The sequence below is a fragment of the Rhizophagus irregularis genome, chromosome 24 (genome assembly GCF_026210795.1).
Source record: "Rhizophagus irregularis chromosome 24, complete sequence".
Taxonomy (NCBI): Eukaryota; Fungi; Glomeromycota; class Glomeromycetes; order Glomerales; family Glomeraceae; genus Rhizophagus; species Rhizophagus irregularis.
The window spans coordinates 2818442-2834069 of NC_089452.1; the positions used below are offsets into that span (position 1 = coordinate 2818442).

General features: G+C 27.2%; 4 protein-coding genes across 4 annotated transcripts; 2 read left to right on the forward strand and 2 right to left on the reverse strand.

Annotated features, from left to right (window-relative positions):
- Nucleotides 1-1186: 1186 nt before the first annotated feature.
- OCT59_016303 (uncharacterized protein) lies at nt 1187-3301 on the reverse strand (the record flags this gene model as incomplete). The annotated part of the gene is made up of 1 exon (XM_025333168.2): nt 1187-3301. The coding sequence occupies one exon, from the start codon at nt 3299-3301 to the stop codon at nt 1187-1189; it is 2115 nt and encodes a 704-aa protein (XP_025187604.2).
- Nucleotides 3302-4796: 1495 nt separating this feature from the next.
- Nucleotides 4797-5596, forward strand: OCT59_016304 (uncharacterized protein; the record flags this gene model as incomplete). The annotated part of the gene is made up of 4 exons (XM_025331456.2): nt 4797-4996; nt 5087-5204; nt 5288-5489; nt 5568-5596. The coding sequence occupies 4 exons, from the start codon at nt 4797-4799 to the stop codon at nt 5594-5596; spliced, it is 549 nt and encodes a 182-aa protein (XP_025187603.1).
- A 3762-nt stretch (nt 5597-9358) lies between these two features.
- On the forward strand, nt 9359-10342 carry OCT59_016305 (uncharacterized protein; the record flags this gene model as incomplete). The annotated part of the gene is made up of 1 exon (XM_066132388.1): nt 9359-10342. One exon carries the CDS (start codon nt 9359-9361, stop codon nt 10340-10342), a length of 984 nt encoding a protein of 327 aa, XP_066003380.1.
- Nucleotides 10343-13608: 3266 nt separating this feature from the next.
- On the reverse strand, nt 13609-14076 carry OCT59_016306 (uncharacterized protein; the record flags this gene model as incomplete). Its single annotated transcript, XM_066132389.1, has 2 exons — nt 13609-13809; nt 13861-14076. 2 exons carry the CDS (start codon nt 14074-14076, stop codon nt 13609-13611), a joined length of 417 nt encoding a protein of 138 aa, XP_066003381.1.
- Nucleotides 14077-15628: the final 1552 nt, after the last annotated feature.

Genomic DNA, 15628 nt, shown 5'->3' on the forward strand with positions numbered 1-15628 from the left:
GATTAATTCCTCTAATCTTTCTTCGTTTGTTTTCATTAAACTTTCGTCTCTTTCTTTTTTTGAATCTTCTTTTCTTTTTCTGATTTTAATTAGTTGTCTATTCTTTTCTTCGTCGTATATATCTACTATCGTTTTCCATATCATTTCTCGATTTAAATGTTGTGTTGTATTCTGGTCTAACGTTTCTAATCTTGTTTCTACTTCTTCTGCTATTTCTTTCCAATCTTCTTGTTCTAATTTTATGTGTCTTATTTCCTTTTTTATTTCTTTCATAAATCCGGGTTTGTTTATTCCTAATTTTTCTTTAATTTCTATTTTAACTGTTAGTGCTTTGTGATCTGTGTCGAAATCTTCTATTTCTAGTATCTCATGACTTATAATACTTTCTTGAAAGCCTTCGCTTGCGAAAATAAAATCTATCCTGGATGAATTGTCTCCACTCTTCCAAGTGTCTAGTCTATCTTCCGCTACTGTTAAACTTTCGTGAATGTCTTGTAAGCCATGATTCTTGATTGTGTTTGTTAACGGTTTTAATTTTTTCTTGTTATTGGCTGATTCATTGAAATCTCCCAAAATTATCGTTTCATATTCTAGGTTTATTGCTTCGTTCATCCATTTTGCCAAATGTTTTTCTATGTTATTCGTAGTTGGTTTGTCGTTATTTGGATTATATATTCCTATGATTCTTATGTTTTTCTGATTTCCTTTGAATAATAAGTCGAATTTAATCACGTGACCGTTGATTGTTTCTATCTTATATCCTCTATCGTAGATATCTCTTCTTATCATTATTATTATTCCATTCTTGTTGTTTTCGTTGTTGTAGCTACTGTTAATGCATTTGTATTTATCCCAGCCATTGTATATATATTTACCTTTTGCTTCTTTTAGTTTAGTTTCATTAATTATTGCTATATCCCAGTTTTCTTTTGATAAAAATTTTCTTATATCGCCTTGTTTTTTTGTATCGTTCATCCCCCTTACGTTTATACAACCTATTTTTAGTTTGTTATGTTTTTCTTTTTTCTTATTATTTTCTTGTTGTTTTTGTTTTATGTAAGTTTTTCCTTTTTTTGTTTTATTTGTTGTGATGTTTTCCTCTTCGTTCTCTTTTAAATTTTCTTCACCTACGCCTCTTTTTTCTTCATTTTCTTCTTCTGTTGTTGTGTTTTGGTATAGTTGCCGGTCAATAGCGTCTAGCCATTCGACGCCTATCATTGGAACTGTTTCCTTCATTCCAATCTCTGTTGTATCCGTTGTAGTTGTTCTTTCCATTCTCGTTGTATCTCTCTGTGTTGTGACCGTTGTTGTTATGGTTATTGTATCCATTATATCTTTGTTGTTGGTGGTAAAAACTTTGTCGGTTTCCTCTAGTCTCATCTCTGCCATTTTCTCTGTTAATGTTGTTGTTGAATCTTCTTCTTGAGTGTATTTGTTTTCCTCTGTTGGTGTAGGCGTTGTATCTGTTGTCGTCGTGATCACTGAATTGTTGTTGTTGCGTGTCATATCTGAACTTTCCTTCATTGTCGTATCTACCTTTTCTATGTCTATATGTTTCATTCCAGTTGTCGTTCCAGTTTCTTCTGTTTTCATGTGTTCTGTTTCTATTGTTGAAATAACATTCGTCTGTGATGTGGTTATTCCTTTTGCATATATTACATCTGGATCTTCCGGTCTTTCTTCCATCGTACATTTCTTGTTGAAATCGTTTGCCAAATCCATTATCATTTCTTCTTTCATTACGAAAATTATTCTGTCTTCCCGGTCCAGTCCGAAAAAACCAAGTAAAAATCTTTCCGTCGATTTTGATTTTTTTGTTAATTGCTTGTTTTCTGTCTTCATCGTTGTTGAAGTATATCTTCATGTTATATGTTCCTTTCATCCTGTTGTTGGTTTTGAACCAATATCTTGCGTTGGTAGTTTTAAGTATTTTTGAGAATGTTGTTTCATCGATTTCGTTAGGTATATCGAGTATTTCCGCCATAATTCTTCCTCGTTGTTTGGTTATATGATGTTTGTAATTCATTGGTTCGATTTTTATCATTTTGTTTTTGACTAGGACTCCCCAGGTGTTAAATAGTTCGTCCTCTGTACATTTAATGTCCATTTCTAGTTTCATACTTATCCATTTTCCATTTCCTGTTTTTTGTGTTACGTTTTTGAGTTTACCTAATTTGTCTTCTATTGCTTGGATAACTTCGTTGATATCTGTGTTTTCTCCGTCTATTCCGGTTGCTGATATGATGATTGTTTTGTTCAATTTATTTAACCATTCTAGATCTCTGAATTTTCCTATCGTTCCCAATATTCTTCCGTCGTTTATAAAATCGTTTTTCGCTGCTTCTGTGAAAAAGCCTAAGTACGTGTATTCGTTGCCGTGATGAGTAGTTCTACCTAGTGTGTTCACGTGATATTCTAAAATTTTATTGGTGTTGAGATATTCTATTATCGATTGGTCAGTTTGTCCATCCCTTATTTGGACTGTAAAAAGTCCTGCGAAATATTTCAGATCTTTTTCCGATTTTGGTTGATGCACGGACTCTTTACTTTTATTAGATTTTTCTCCCATGTTGTGATCGGCAGTGATCGCCATTGTTAATGATTGGTCTCTTGATTTTGTAAAATTTCTATTTTTATTCTCGACCTGCATTCTCGAAGTATTATTGGTGTTTTCATTTGTCTGGTGTGATGCATTGTTGTAAACGTGGTATTTTTGGTTCATTTTCCCTTCGTCCCATGATTCTTCACTGGGTGTGTTGCTTTCTATTTCCCACGTATGTTGAATTATCTCTTCGTCTTTGTCGCTGTCCTCGTCGAGGTTGTTCATAGTTATCTTTCTACATTCATTCATAATTTTCTCTTTTTCCTGTTTTTCTATCCTTATCCTGTCTTCGTTATCTACCGCTCCTAGTTCGGTTTGTATTTGGTGCGCTTTTATCGATGTATTTTTGAAATAATATTCTTCTTTGATGTTCCATTGTTCTTCTTTTAGTCGGGCCCATTCGTTCATTTCTACAGTTTTTTGTTGTATCATATCGTTTGTTGCTGTCTTGTAATCTTCTATGTATTCGTTAAATTCTTTTGTTCTTTGGTTGTTAAAGTGTCTTAAGCATATCGTGATTATTCCCCTAATAAAACAACCTAGTATTTCGTCTTCTGAACCCAAAAATTGTGCTATCTCTTTGTCGTTATCGGTTATTTCCATTCCCGCGTTTTGTATTATTGCTCTGCGCTCTTCTTCGCTTTTTTTTGCGTATCCTTCTAGGGCTACGAAGTCTTCTCTTGACGGTGTTATACCCATATTTCTAGTAAATTTTATTTTGCTGCGGATTCTTATGAAAATCGATTTATGCAGGAGAGAGTTTTTTTTTTTTCAGACAACTTTTTTCATTAATTAGCAAAAAAAATAAAATTTCATTAACCGAAACTTTTATTACAGTGAAAATGACACTGACAGCCAATCAAATTATTAAACATGGAATAGGTTTCCAATTACACAATTCAAATTATTTATATAGGTCAAACCGTTACACAGGAATATATAGATGATACATTATATAGAACTTGCTGATGAAAAATTCACACGAAAAATTTATTATTTATAAGTTGCGTGTTGCTAGGCTTCCCAACATGAATACTTCAGCTAATGATAAAGAGCATAATAATGAAAATTGAAAATATCCTTAACCGAAAGGTTAGGGTTAAACAATTAACAAAGAGACAAATAAATATATTAAGTATGTACTGAAATAATTTGGCCTTAAATCGATAATGTAAGTTTGTATAAAAAGATAAAAAGCTCACCGCTAATAATATACTCGCAGTTACTGTATGTATAGGACCTCTTTACTAACATATTGTGAGAATACTGATATACAAGACTGAAAGTTTTCTATCTGGTTCCATAAATACTCTTTGACTATCCACAAAAATATTTATGGAACTTTGCATGGATTTTATTTGATAAGATTATCAAAAAATTTAAGCTATACGTGATACAATTGATATAATAACCCAGGCGAAAATACTGTAGGACCCGAAATATATATACAGGATTGGGTACATTCATCATATAATAATTTTACATAAATTTTGCAGATAATAAATACGGTATTTATTTATTGAAAATTAAACAAAATCATTGTGAATAGCAAATTTGTGTGGTTATTGTATTATTAAAAAAAAAACGTCCTTACTTCTTTTAGCCAAATACGACATGTTGACTATTTTTTTTTTTTGTTTAACGCTGACCGAATTTTTAAATCTTAAATTGCGTACTAATGAAAAAATAGAAATACATATAAAGTAAAAGTATTTTACTTTTTATTCTCAACCTTTTATGACAAAGATTTTCCCCATATATTCCATTTTGATACAAAGATGAAAGATGCAAGCGAAGCGTGAATGATGCAAAATGAATGGTTATAGAAAATCACTACCAATTTTCTTTGTAACAAGTTATTGAAAAAAAGAAAAATCATTATCACGGAGTATGTACTGCGTTGATGTACATATAATCAACAATAAATTTCGACATTTTTAAACGAAAATCACAATATGCTTTATGCAGAATTGTAGATTGTCCTAAATGTAGTAATTATAAGTTCCGATTTCCAGATTTCGGAATTATTTATTATTGATTATTCCGTTTTCTAAATTATACGAATTGAGAAATTATAAATAAATATAAATACTATGTATATGTACCAATTATAAACTTTGTCATGAAATTTATCGAGGGAACAATTCTTTAACATATTATATTCATTTACATTCTTTATTTTTTTTCCCCCAATATGACGCTTGAAGTTGCCGGAATTACCTTATTTTCAAAGATTCTTTTAAATGCAACGTTTCTAAAGAATCTCACAAAAACGACCGTTACGATATCGATTGAAAATAATAGTTCATACTCCCTCACAAATCCAACAAATTACCTTAAAAGTGGTATTTCTGTAAATTCAGCCGGCCCAATAATTTCACCCAAATGTATTACGTAAGTAAACTAGGTTTGATTCAATATTTTCAAGTTCAAAATAAATTATTAATAGGTATTAATTATTTTTATTTATTGGGTACTGGGTAGACAATTTGTAGTTAGGAATGGAAAAAAGGGAATGCTTTGTTACAAGATTGAGGGTTCATATGGGCCAAATAAAGACCCTTATTATCTACTAATAAGTTGGAAGGTAAAAAGTTGGAAGGTAAGATGACTTTGATACCTTATACCTTTTATGCTACCAAAATATAATTCGTCAACTAAAAATTATTGTGATTTCCATTGAAGTCGAAGTTGAAACGATTTTCTCGTAGTAAAAATCAATTCTGTCTCGTTCTTCATGAATCTAAAGAGTTGCCACTTCCTAGAGTATCAAATAAAATGAAGAATTTTTTTGAATCAAAACATAAAAATTATAAATATTCCAATGATCGAGATGGCTTTCATTTGGAAGGTAAAAATTCAGAGTTGGCGCTACTATGTCTAGCAAGTATGTAAATATTATTTAATATTGTGTTAATGTTTATAATAATTAAAGTATATTAAAAAAAACTTTTGTTGATATTAGTGATTCACCAATTATTAAGATCAGTTTAGAAGACTGTAAATCTCGAACTAATAAGAGGTCATTTATTCAAAAAATTCGATGTTATTAAACATTAATTATTATATTATATATACATATATATTATCCACCATTTTTATTTGATTCATATTGTTAAAGGATTTATATTTTTTAAACCAACGTCATATTATCCACAGTTATATCAGTTATAAAAACAAAAAAACAAAAAAAAATTTTAATTTTTTTCTTGGGATTTTTATTAAGATATTTTTTTAACTTTTTTTATGATGATTTTGCCAGTAAGTTCAAAATTATGTTATTTTTATATATATAAATTAAGAAAATTTTTTTTATTATGAATAAATTATGTAATATTAAGTAAAAAAAAAAATCATTATGGATAACGAAAAACGATATTATTTATTATTATTTTTTATAGTAAATTGTGTAAATTGTCATGTGAAAATCATATTAACACATTTCTTAGAAATAATTTTTTTTTTTTAGTAACACACGTTTTTATTGAAATTTATCGAGTCATACAACAAATAAATTTACTTTAAAAACTACCTAGAAATATCATAGAATCTATCTATGACGAAACTATTTACTAATTTATAAATAATGGAGCACTACTATAGTAAAGAAAAGGAAAAAATATAAAAAAAAATTGCTTTTTACTCCTAACAACACCTTCAACTTATAAAATAATCTGATTTCAAAATATCCGCTGCGGCATTGTCCTTGTTGTACTTCCCAGAATTTGTTAGGTCCCAGAACTCGGCTTTGGATTGGAATTCTTCTTGTTACTCTTAACCATGCTCCCTTGATTATCTTTTTGTGAAGCCCTTCCCGTTGACCTCTTGCCAGGAGATTTCTTTTTTTTGCTTCAAGATAGAACGAACCATTGGTAATTCTTCTTTTCATATGTGAAAGGCATTTCTAAATCTTCCAACAAATCCTCCTATCAACATATTTTTACCTCTGGCATCTTTTATAACCTTGTAGCTCTTGAATTATTTAATATCGCGGCGCAGTAATAAACGCTCATGCATTGCATCAGGCACGTCTCTCATGCTTGTTTTCTTTGCGGTAAAGTCCAGCGACACGAAACCATCTAACTTGGACATTACCCAGCATATAAAACTAAATCCTCCGATCGTAGCTAGGTAATGTAAATGCGATCTGATACGTTTTGTTTTTCGACATTGATGTAGCACTTCAAGCCGTAAAGTTCGTTAAGAATTTTTCTGGGATCCAAGTTTAGGTACGCCATATATCATTACAGTATGTCTCGGATGTTCGGCATTATTTCCTCCGAGATCATTTATCCAGTAATTACGTGATAGATGGCGTAGTCTTATCTAAAAAAAAATTATTAAACAAACCTACAAACCTACTAAAAAATGCTATCAATTTAATTGCTTGCTTAACGTATCCACCCCCTCTCTATTTTTTTTAAAAAATCTAAATTTTGATAAACGTATACATAACAACTTAAATGTTTTAAATACCCTCTTTAAATTTAAATTACGATTTTCCGAAATTTTCCGAAATTTTCCAAAAATTTCCATATTCATTTCGTTTAGTTTGTTTAATGAAAACCTTCTTCCCTCTCTAACTTTTCCGAAAATCCAGAAAATTAAGAAGTTAATAAGCAATTGAGTTTGGAACAACCTTATATTGAAAAAAAAAAAAATTATCATATATACACTATAAATTTATTTTTTTGAAACTAAAAATCTGAATTAAATAGCAGAATGTGTATTTAGTTAATGTACAGGTCTTAGTAAATTTATAACGATAATAGTATTGATAATAAAAAAAACATAATTTATTAATTTTATTATTAATGTATTTCGTGAAAGGAATATCAGAAGTAAAGTATCACAAAGTAATATAAAAAGTATTACGATTAATTAAACGAATAATTTGGTAATAAACTTACTCAAAGGAAAATTGTTTCTTGAAACATATTTTAAAGTTTAAAAAAGCAATTGTAAGTCTAAATAATAATATCATTGCTTTATTAAAAGCTTATTCAAAATACAAGGATTTTTTAAAAAATAAATAAAATAATCAAGTTTTAAGTATATGTTCTAAATATCCATTATAAATAAATTATAATATCTGTTTCTAGACTTTTAGTATATAATTATTGTTTTAATTTAACATATATTAAAACTCACTCACAAATTCAAATGCACCATAAAATTTTTAAAAAAATTTATGATAAATTGATTTGATCACTTTCGCATCTCAATGATGCAATCCCATCCAATAACTATAATAAAAAAGAATTCCAAGAACTTTGCATAAATTTCAGAGGTTAGTAATTCTAATAGATAATAAATTGTCATAATTGATCTATATGACTATAAATAACCATAATATAAAAAATAATGAAAGAATAATTTGAGATTCTTGTAACTTTGAAAAAAAAATTCTTTGATTGTTCTACCCTTGACTAAAATAAATAATAATATTATAATAATAATCGGAAAAGAACTAATCATGATAGTAAAATAAAACATAATTGTCACTGTGATTAATCAAATAAAGATGCCAAATAAAAAAACACATTATATAAAAATATTAAAACTGAATCCAAATATGAGTAAACCAACTATAATTCTGAGAAATTCAGTATAATTCAGAAATATAATTTAAAAAATTTAAAAGAAGATTTCAAACTCTTTAAACCGTGATATAGTATCTATTATTCAAGATGATACAAAAGAAACGATTAATAAAAATCCAATTTGGGGATTACTGGTTTAAGATATTTAAATGAGATTATTAATAACAAATGATTTGGTAAACATTTACTAATACTTACCGAAGATGAAACTATTTTCAAAATTTTAACATCTTTGACCCGCTCCGGAAATTTAAGAAATTTATATAAGATGTTAAAATTTCATCATTCATTTCAAACTTTTCAAAAGCCATATCATAGTAATCAAATGGAAGAATAAAGTATTATTAAGATTTGGAAGAATATAAATTGAAGTTACAAGCTAGGAAAGCATAGAGACTAACCCTTGTGTAGCTACTCTTATTATTCTACCACGTCCTAAGAGCATTCCAAACGTACCAAAAGTTACATTTCTTAAATTAATTGAAAAATTATAACACTATACAACAGTAAATGGTTTATTTCTTTGGAATAACAAACTTTGATCAAACGCATATGCTAGATATGGCGCAAAGTATATAAAATAAAAATCTGTGTTTTCGTTATTATCATCGGCTCTAACCGTGGAGATCGAAAGCAGAAAATTTAAGAAGATGGTTGATAATTTATCGTTAATCAAGGATGATAATTTCTTAATATCTAAAAATTTTTGCTTTAGAAAACAATGAATAACGGTATCTGTGTAACACATTGGAAGAACTAATCTCAAATCTTCAAACTAAATATTAAATTGTTCTATTTGCAGGTGCGTGACATAATTTCTTAGTGTCACACATTATTTTCTTCAGTCGCTTTAATTGCTGTCGAACGGAAACCATACTATAATTATTTAATTACACAAACTCGATTTTATATTCATTATATTCATTTGTTCATAATTAATCATAATCATATGATGTGTTACAGTACGTGTGTTATTTCATTTTTGTTTGGAAAGAGTCAGTTATGATGTAGTTGCCACAAATAAATTACAATAAAACCAAGATGATATTTTATAAAAATTGCTTAACAGTATTACATTTTACTATTACTAAACACTAAACATGTTAAATTTAGTCAAATATTAATAGAAGATAAAAGAGTAAATTTTTTCAAAATGTCAAATGATAAAGATAATCCAGTTACAAATATTTCTATAATGAATGATAAAATTTTTATAAAAGAATTTTCAAAAGAATTTTATCAAAAAATTATTGATATAAAAGATATCAATACATTTGAAATCACTTTAAAAAAATGGATAAAAAATCTTGATAAAAACATCAAATCAATTTTAGAATTAATGAAAAATCATAATAAAAATGAATTATTATTTTCCAGTATTATTGGATTTTTTTATCAATATGGTATCGGTTGTAATATTGATAAAAATAAGGCATTAAAATTATATTTATTGGCAGTTAATAATAATGAAAAATCTTTAAATGAAAGTTTTGAACATTTACAATTTTCTGAAGAAGAAAATGATAATGAATTTGATATAATACAAAATAATAATATTATTATTGGAAAATATTTATTATCATTATTTTATTATAAAGATATTATTTTAAGTATTAAAACCTTAGGATATCGTTATCATTATGGTCAAGGAGTAGTACAAAATTATAAGAAAGCATTTAAATGGTATTTAAAATCAGCCAAATATGGATGTGCTGAAAATCAATATAGTTTAGGGTTGTGTTATAAGAATGGAATTGGAATAGATAAAGATTATGATAAAGCATTTAAATGGTATTCCATGTCAGCTAATAATGGATCTGCTTTGGGTCAATATGGTTTAGGTTTGTGTTATCATTATGGTATAGGAACAGTTAAAGATTATTCTAAAGCATTTGATTTATTTTTAAAATCAGCTAATAATGGGTGTGCTAAAGGTCAATATAATTTAGGTTATTGTTATTATAATGGAATTGGAATAAGTGTGAATTACAAAGAAGCGTTTAAATGGTATCTAAAGTCTGCTAAATTGGAAAATGCAATGGCAAAAAATAGTTTAGGAGAATGTTATTTTTATGGTAAAGGAGTACAAAAAAATTATGAAGATGCATTTACATGCATGGTATTTAAAATCAGCTAATGATGGATGTGCTTTGGGAATATATAATTTAGGGGTTTGTTACCATTATGGCTTAGGAACTAATAAGGATAAAGAAGAAGCAATCCTTTTGTTTAAAAAAGCCTCAGATAACGGAATTCAGGTTTAAGAGGTTAAAGAATAAATCTTTGATGTTATTACATACCATGGGCGCTGTAGTATAAATATAATTGTAACTAGTTGTAGTACATATAAGTTTTAAATAAATTTATAATGGATTTATTGTTCAGAAGTTTCATATTTTTAGTTTTATTTAATTCTATCATAAAATTATTATTCTATATATATCGTTAAATTTTAAACTGTACCTTACGATAACGCCATATTAAAGTCAAAAAAGACCGGCTGAGCATCTTTTATCTCTAATTGTCCCATAATTAATTTTTAATTTCGGTAAATTTTTCTCCATCCCCATTTATCAAATAACAAATTACATCAATTTTCATATTATCGTTTTCATTACTATCAATCTTTTGTAACTTTTTACACAAATCATTTTTAATTTTAGTATTTCTGTATGTATGGTTTAGTAAAACTATTATTTGAATTTTTCTCTTTCCTATAATTAATAATACTACTTTTTTTCATTTCCTTTGTCATTCAATTTACTAGGACCCAGAAATATATATATAGGGGTCAGGTGGCGAAAAATTTTTTTACTATGAGCTGTACGCAGAGACTTTTTATATGAGTAGTACGCATAATTGACACCTGATATTGAAAATCCTGCAAAAATATGCAAATAAAATTTCAGACATTAAGTTATTAATTATTTTATCATGGCTTCTCTATTATTTATAAAACCAAATACTAATGTGAAAAAATAGAATTACCCATTTTTTCAATAATATTTTTCTAAAATTTCACTTTTAACCATTAGAAATTTCTTTCAATTAATACTAAATATTACAATGCAGTTAATTAAATAAGTACGTACAATAAAAATATTTTATATATAAGATTAGCCAAATTTAGGCCAAAAATACGCAAACTAATTTTTTACATATAAAAATTTTGATAAAAAATACGCAATCTTGATGACCTAACTATAGATGAAAAATTCTAAAATTGTACGCAAATCAAAACTTTACTCCGTCTAATTCCACTATGATGGCGACGCATCTGTGTACCCTACCCCTGTATATATATTTCTGGGTCCTAATTTACTTATATTTAAATTACAACCAACACAATTTCAAATTAGGTGAATTTTCATGCATCATTATCTGCTGTAGCCTGTAGATATCAAATGTAACACAATATTACGATAATTTTTACTTCGCGATTTTTTTCTTACATTGTTATAAATTACATTATTATAATTAGTCCAAATTATCAATTCCTTTTTATCAACTTTAACTATATATTGATTATATTATTTATACAGTATCTTTTTCATTAATTTGCTTATACTACAAAAGATTTTTCTCTTTAATTTTATTATCATTTCTTATATACAATTCCACTTCAATAATCTTGTTATTGTCTATTTGTTATAAAAACAAAAATATTCTTATTTTTTTAACGATACTCTCATTTTACTATTTACTGCATCATTTATTATGATTTTAATTTAAAAATATTTTATTTTATATAATTAAAAATTTACTACAACTTATGTTAGAGGACGGAGATAACCAAAAAATTGTCTTTTTATTAGTGTTAATTATAAATGAATAAATACAATAAAAAAAACGAATAATAAAAAAAAATAGCAAAAAAAAGTTAATCTATTTCTTAATTACTTGAAGTGATTAAAAAGCGATATAGTAACTAATGACCTTTTGAGTCCTTTTTTTTTTTCACTACTTCTTTTCTTCAATAAATATTAATTCTGTAAAATATTGATTATCAAGTCATCTTCTACTACTTTCCTTGTTCATAAAATAATTTATAAATCCTTTCCTATAAAATTATCAACTAATAAAATTAATAATTAAAAAAATTAAAAAAATTCGGGTTTAAAAAAACCGGAACGAAAATATCAAAATACAGTTTTTTTTAAAAAAAAAACTGGAAAGATAAAAAATCATTAAAATATTGGTTTTAAAAAACTGAAAAAAATATTATATAAAAACAAGAATTTGGTCTAAAAAAAGATCGAAAAAAATATTATTTTAAAAAAATATATAATTTCAGTCTAAACACAAAGACCGAAAATTTTTTTTTAAAAAAAATCGGCTCTAAAAAAACCGAAAAAGAATAATATTGTTATTTAAAGAAATAATTCGGTCTAAAAAAAAGACTTATTTGGATAGCTATGGCCGAAAATGAAAAATCATTAGTAATACAAACTAAAGCTTTTTTAACGAAAAAAGTTTTTTTCATTAACCGGAGCTGTATTAGCAATGAAAAATCTTACATCGTAACGTACACATGATCCTGACAGTCAAATCATAATTATATAGCACGAGATTCAAGTTACACAATTAAATTATTTATATATAAACGTCAGATAAAATTATTTTAATTTATATATATAGGTTATATCGTTACAAAAATATTTTTTTTCCATATGATCTATTATTATTACTAAAATAAGTTAATTTTTCACTTATTAATATTGGTAAAGCAACCTAAAAAATAATTAAATTGTATATGAGGACTAGAGTGATCGTGATTTTGAGAGAATCGCATTTAAAGTCACATGATAATTCTGCCGATCATCTCAGAAAAATTGAACATATTCTTTTGTATGAACAGCGTTAACATGTAACCATCATGTACACGCAAAGCATCACGCTTCGATCATGTAATCAATAAAGTATCTATCTAAAATATTAAACAACATAAACTAAAAGAAACAAAAAGAAGAAAAACAAAAAAAAACAAAACTAATAATCCCTATCTATAACTCGCTAATTTAATTTGATAATGTAAGCTACAAACTTTATGCTACATCTAAATTAGCAAACCTACTAATTAATTACTCACGAAAATTTAGCAACGAATCCAAAAAGATAGATATAACGTAAAATCACGTGACTTTGAATACGATCAATCGATCTACTCGTTCCATTCTCCATCTTTTCTGATACTTCCTTGCCCTCTTTTCATTTATATTCTTTTCATTTATTTCCCCGTTCCCCTTACTCTTTTTGTGAAATCATTATTTAATGTCGTAAATTTTTGTATCATGTCATGTGATTCCGTCGTTTTAATGATTCTTTCTTTAACTTTGTCAGCCACTCCGAAGACTGTATTGAACGATCATCCTCAAATTCTTTGTATGTCTCTTATATCACTTCTCATGCCATTACTTCTCCGAACTCTTTGAATATATTCTTCAATTCCTCAACTTTCGGTAACACTTCTTCTAATTTTAAGAATTTACGTTCCTTCAGTGTTAATGATTTTGATGTACTAGATTCATTCTTTTCCGATAGAATTGATGAGAGTATATAACGTTGATAAGGAATTTTCTCTTTTTCTTCCCATCTCTTTGATCGCTAATAATATTTACCACCTCTTCTGTTGTAACGTTATCTCTTGCTCATTACTTTATTATCTTGATCAACTTCCTCTTCTACTCCTTTTTTATATCTATTTATCGCATCCACTACCTCATTCTTCGTTAATGCTGTCGATTTTTCATGACCTTTATTGATACTTTTTGTATTTTGATACTTACTAATGTCATCCAATTCAGAAAAACTCTTTTCCAACAAAGGTTCATTCAACTTCTCTTCGTCGTTCGTTTTTAATTTCTCTTCCATTTTCTCTTTATCTACAGTACTTTTTGTAAGCCCACTTTCTTCTCTTGTTTCTTCTCTCCTCTATATATTTCCTTCAAATCTCTATATTTTCTGTATTGCCGTTAGCTATCGATCTTTCCACCGCTTGTTCCATGGATTTTTGATCCTTAAGATATGCTATAATTTTCCAATTTTTGATATTTTAAGGATCTTAGAAAATTTACCGACTGACAAGTCATAATTCATTTTTTAACAAACTCGTACTCGTTGTTTTTGCATTCTTCCATCTCCTCAGCGGTTAAATCTCTAGTTAATTGCCAACGATCACGGTCATTGCTTCCTTTAACCGTGCTATCGCCTCTAATAACACCTGATCCAATGTCAATGCCGAAAGAATTGTTCAAAAACTTTAATTTAAAGTTTTCACTTTATAATTTGTTTGCTCTAACGGATTTGTATTTGTATTGGACCTTTACTTTAATACTGAAAAATTACCTAGCTTCGATAACTCTTTACCTATGTCTTCATTATCGAAAGGGATAAACATAATTGGTGTTAATATTATTTTCTGTTAAATTTGCAATGCTGATTATATAAAGCGATAAACTAATAAATTTATTCATTTTAACATGCGCAAATGTACTTGTACATCATAATATTTGGGTTTATCAAGAAAAATAACTGATATGTCATATAATCCCAGCAGATTTATGTTAACCAAGTATTTAAATAATATTAAAATAAAGGTTAACAATATACAGTCGACTCTGGTTATAACGAACCTGTTTGTACCGAAACCTCGTTATACTGATACCGAATCATAATTTCCAGAACCGATTTTTTATAAATAATTTCACTGGATATAACGAACTTTTATAATAAAACACTATATAACGCATCCGAACCAAACTTAACCAGCCCCTATATATCAGCTATATAATAACTTTATACTTTCTATAACGAACGGTCATGTGACTATATAGTAACCCAGATAGTGCTGGCCAGAATTACTAGTAATTTTTTCGAAAATTTATGTTAAAAGAAATTATAATTTTGGCCAGCATTACAAATTTGGCCTAAATTACCTATAAAGAAAACTAGTACGGTATATTATATAACGAATTCACTATATACCGAACCAAACCTCCTGGAACGGAAGGTTCGTTATATCCAGAGTTGACTGTAAATTAAAAACAATTAGCTATTAAAATGAGTATAAAAATATTACATTATTTAATTTTAATTTTATGCATTGGAAATGGTTTTATATACTTTTTTTGATAATTTATATTTAATACTAACTGGAAAAATTATATAAAAAAAAAAGATTTATTTAAATTACAAACTAAGAAATTTGTAAAATATTTACTACTCTAGACCTAGTGTTTAAATAATTCCAAAAAGAGAATACATATATTTAATATTTGTATAAATATAAAGGAATTATTTAAATTACAAACTAAGAATCTTTAAAATAATTTTACTACTCTAGCCTTAGTGTTTAAATAAATCTAAAAGAATAAAATAAAGAACAATTTTTGTTGAATGCATGATATCAAATATCACTTAAAAA